Consider the following 4,494-nt stretch of genomic DNA (forward strand, 5'->3'; position numbering starts at 1 on the left):
CGTACATTTGAAAGCCAATTTTTCTTGTTATTGGCTCTTCCTTCCTCGAAGGAAAATCATCATTCGCTTGCCTAAACCTATAATAAAAAAAAAAAATTGAATGTTATTACGTCTTCACATAAGCTTCGATATTACTTCGTCAATTATGGGAAATGTGAAAGCATTCGATCCTGACTTTAATATTTATACATCAAGTGCTGCTTTATGTTACTTACATGGCAAGTTATAGGTTTTAAGTTAGGAGTGTGTTTATACCTGGACAGCGCTCAAATACATGGACTAGGACTACCAAATTTTGTTTCAAACGTAGTGGCGTGCGTAGTTCCTTCTCGGGGAAGAAAACAGAATAAGGAAAGGAATAAGGAAAGACAAGCTCTCCATAACCTTTTTATTTTATATTCCAATTTTAAATTTATGTTCATACATCTACTGTTTTTTTATATATATTCTCTCTTCATCTCTATTTGACGAAAATAAAGTATATTATATTGTTCACATGCATTCTTGATGTGCTAAGGATTTGGATTTTTTTTAGTGTAACTATGTATATGTTGTTTTTTTATTCACTCAACTTTGAAATTTTTTAGTTTAGATTTTAAAAAGTTTTTATTCATTCTTATTTTAGTCACCCGTTGTTAAATTGATAACATGACATTTTTTAATTGGTATAATAATATATTTAGCCCGTAATACTTGCATATTCTATCAAGTTGATCCTAATTCTAAATAATTTAATAATTTAACTCTTCACATTTACAAATTCTATTAATTTGATCCTTAAACTTCCTAACCGAAACTTTCAGCTTTTAGAATTGAGACATTTCACATCTAAAAATTTGTAAAACCCCAAAAAAGAAAAAATTCTCCATTTGTGAAATATAGCATGTAATAAATAACACGTGCAAATATATTATTGCTTAGAAACCAAACAATCAGATCACCAAAGAACCAAGCTTAAGAAACAAAAAATCTAGCAATAGGTACTAATTAATTTAATAAAATCCAGAATAATTAACATCAAAGTTGCAATTCTTCTTTATGAGTGATTTGGCAGGCAAAAAAAAATCAATTAATAACCAAAAATTCTATTTTTTTCAGTTCTTCAAGCAGCAAAAAACCTATCTTTGAGGTAAGGATTAAATTGGATAACCGTTAAATATAAGAAAAGTAGAAATTTAAATAACCCAGAAACTAAAATCTCTACTTAGTTCAATTCTCAAGAAACTTGGTAAAGTGTAATGATCAAATTGATAGAATTTATAAATGTAAAGAGTTAAATTTATTGAATTATTTAGAATTAAAATCATATTGATAAAATATATAAGTATTGATGACTAAATATGTTATTATATTAATTAATAAAATGAGGTCAGAAATGGAGAAATAATTGAGTTACCATTATCAAGGAAAGAAGGAAAGATTCTCATGATTTCTGATACATTGTCAATATTTTCCAAAAGAAAGAAGGAAGCCCTTAAATTGCCCATGAAATCTCACAAAACACCCAATTTTGTAAAGGAAGGGAAGCCACCGACTGCTAAATTTATTTGGTCATTTCCTATAAACGGTTGATCCAATAGTTACAATTGCCAACTGTAATAGCAATAAAAGTCAAACTAAAAAGCTAAGCATAATTCAATTTTACATGCCAAGGTGTAACCAAATTGTTTTTTAGCTTCTCCTGTTGAATGTTACTATTCAACCTCCTTTTGTACCTAAGCATAATTTTTACAATTATTTTTAATATTTAAATTCAATTGTTTTTATAAGATATTATCTTAAATAAACAACATAATAACATAACATACAACAATTTCAAAAATAGATTTAAGTGATAGTGATGGATTATAAAGTTTTAGTTTAATAGTAAAGGTGACGCTTTATATACTTCAAATTCCGTTTAAATAAATTATATGTGACAAATTAATTAATGATTAGTTTAATATTTATAATAATAAGTCGGTAATAATATATATATATATATATATACATATTTCGATTAAAAAATGCCGTAGGTTACAAAGTTAATATTTAGTTTTTCTATTTTTATTTTCAAAATTTATTTTTTATTTTTTATATTTTAAAATTTAAGTCTAATTATTAATAGTTTTAAATTTATTAATAAAATTTATTTAATAGTAATATAATTAAAAATATGATTATAATAAACTTGAATTTAATAAAATAATGTTAGTTGGAGGTGAATAAAAAAGATAAGTAGTATATTTTATCCTTGGGTAATTCTATCTCCAAGTCAAAAGCAGAGAAAGCAAACATTAATAAAAAAAGAAAAAGAAAAAGCGGGGGCAACAGCTTCTCCGAAACAGGGGCTGTATTTTCCAGCTCTACAAGAATCAGCTGCTCCGCCATAAAGATTTCTTGTTCCTTTGCTGTCATACATAGGGAAAACATGACCCCCTCCTTCTTTCCAAGAAAAAACCTCCTTACCTCATCCATCTTCTCCCTCCTATTTATAAATTCCCCAGCGCATCTCAACATTCATACAAACTTTTAAATTTCTTTGAAAAACATAGTATATTGTCATTAGGAGTCAATGGCAGGGATTGGTAAAACGGCTCCAGATTTCGAGGACTTATTGCCGGCGATGGCGGAGAAGCTGGGGGGAGACGGGCTGATGAGGGAGTTGTGTAATGGGTTCAAGCTGTTGATGGACGAGGAGAAAGGGGTGATCACTGCGGCGAGCTTGAAGAGGAACGCTGCTGTGCTGGGGTTGCAAGATTTGAGAGACGATGAGCTGGCGAGCATGGTAAGGGAAGGTGATCTCGACGGCGATGGGGCTCTCAGTGAAATGGAATTTTGTGTGTTGATGTTCAGATTAAGCCCTGGCTTGATGGAAGAGTCCCGATTATTGCTGGAAGAGATGCTTGAAGACCAGCTCAAAAGTGCTGGATTCTAACATCATCTTATGTTGTTTCGACCCTTTTTTTAGTCATACATGACAATAGGGTACTACAATACTCAATTAATATTTTATTAGAGTTTTTTTCTCTTTTATTGTAACACAATATATAATACAATTTTTTTAAATACCACCACACATCCTCAAAACTTTGGCTCAAAATTTTAAATTGTTTATGAATTTTATTTTGAGTTAAATATAAGATTTGTATTTAAACTTATTTACTTTTTTTAGATTGGTATTTATAGTTGATATCTAAATTTTTTTTCCGCCCACTATATTAGTACACGAGACTAATGATATTAATTTTTTACTAACATGACAATGCTGGGTAATCGCACGCCACCATATAACGTCCTCTTGTGCCTCTTTATCTTTTTGTTTTTGTTACTTTATTTTATTTTCCCTCTTTACTTTTTTCTTCTATTAAAAACCAAAAAATTTTCCCTAACTTTCTCACCATCCAATCAATTCTAAATTGAAAAATTTTATTAATTTATCAAATGGTTGAACTAACATAAAAAAAAATAATAATCAATTCATTTCACTTGAACAATTTCTATTTATGTTTATTTTTCAGAAAATAACACTAGCCTAATACAAACCACCCCATTATGTGAAGCCACTCTACAAACATGAACAAATGATGAGAAACCTTTGGATTGAAGGAATTCGTAGGTAATTTACCCTTAAGGGCTTTTTCTCTCTCATTCATCTTATTGGTTAAGTGAAAGCTACCTATTTTTATCATAAGCATAAGAGATTATCTTGAATAACATGTTTCAATGCCTCTTAAACTCATGCTTATTTTGCAAAAATATGAAAATGTAAGAGCTCATTTCACCTTCTTCGAAGAAGATGTCCAAATCCAATTGGGAAGTATCTCAAAACCCAATCTATCACTGAAAATATACAACAAACTTATCCAAAGGTTGGCTTATTTCTCTAAGCCTAAACCCTCGTCTATTATTTTAAATGGTTCGAACAAGAATGTGAGATTTAGAAAATAGGCTTGCGGAGAAATTTTATCTTAATTTAAAAGAGTTAGGCCTTGAAAAAGAAAACAATGATTACAAGAGCCTTCACAAACTATCGACCTTTTTTGATAAAAGAAGTAACTTCAGTATTAATTTCTGCATTACAATATGACGAAGCTGCGACAGAAAGGGGAGCGTTGAACCTTGGATACCACCAAGTATTAAAACAACATCCCCCATGGTGGATCGCTCACTGAGATCTTCCTGCATGCATAATATAGCCCAAAATTGACACACGTCATAAATTGGGTCCCATTACAACTTGACCCTACTCTCTCGTCCATTAAATCCAATGCCTTGCCTTCTTTCCACAGTCTCCATCCCTAAAACAAAATAATCAAAATTGCAATGCTTTGGCAGTGACACAGGGATAAGGAAACTAGTTTTTTAAATAATCTCTACTTACGTAACCAACTAGGCTTGGGGCATCATCTTCCACCTGATAGAATCTCATGTTTCGTTTTTCCGCTGAGTGCATCATTATGCCAAAGCTAAAAACATTAGATTTTACTGAGAAAAGTCCATCTAATGCATATT

The 4,494-nt window shown here is 30.5% G+C and overlaps 1 protein-coding gene across 1 annotated transcript; it reads left to right on the forward strand.

Moving 5' to 3' along the window:
- Positions 1 to 2,254: 2,254 nt before the first annotated feature.
- Positions 2,255 to 3,122, forward strand: LOC108463267 (calcium-binding protein KRP1-like). The gene has a single exon (XM_017763215.2). It carries the CDS (start codon positions 2,555 to 2,557, stop codon positions 2,915 to 2,917), a length of 363 nt encoding a protein of 120 aa, XP_017618704.1. The 5' UTR covers positions 2,255 to 2,554; the 3' UTR covers positions 2,918 to 3,122.
- Positions 3,123 to 4,494: the final 1,372 nt, after the last annotated feature.

This window comes from Gossypium arboreum, chromosome 13, assembly GCF_025698485.1.
Source record: "Gossypium arboreum isolate Shixiya-1 chromosome 13, ASM2569848v2, whole genome shotgun sequence".
Classification (NCBI taxonomy): domain Eukaryota; kingdom Viridiplantae; phylum Streptophyta; class Magnoliopsida; order Malvales; family Malvaceae; genus Gossypium; species Gossypium arboreum.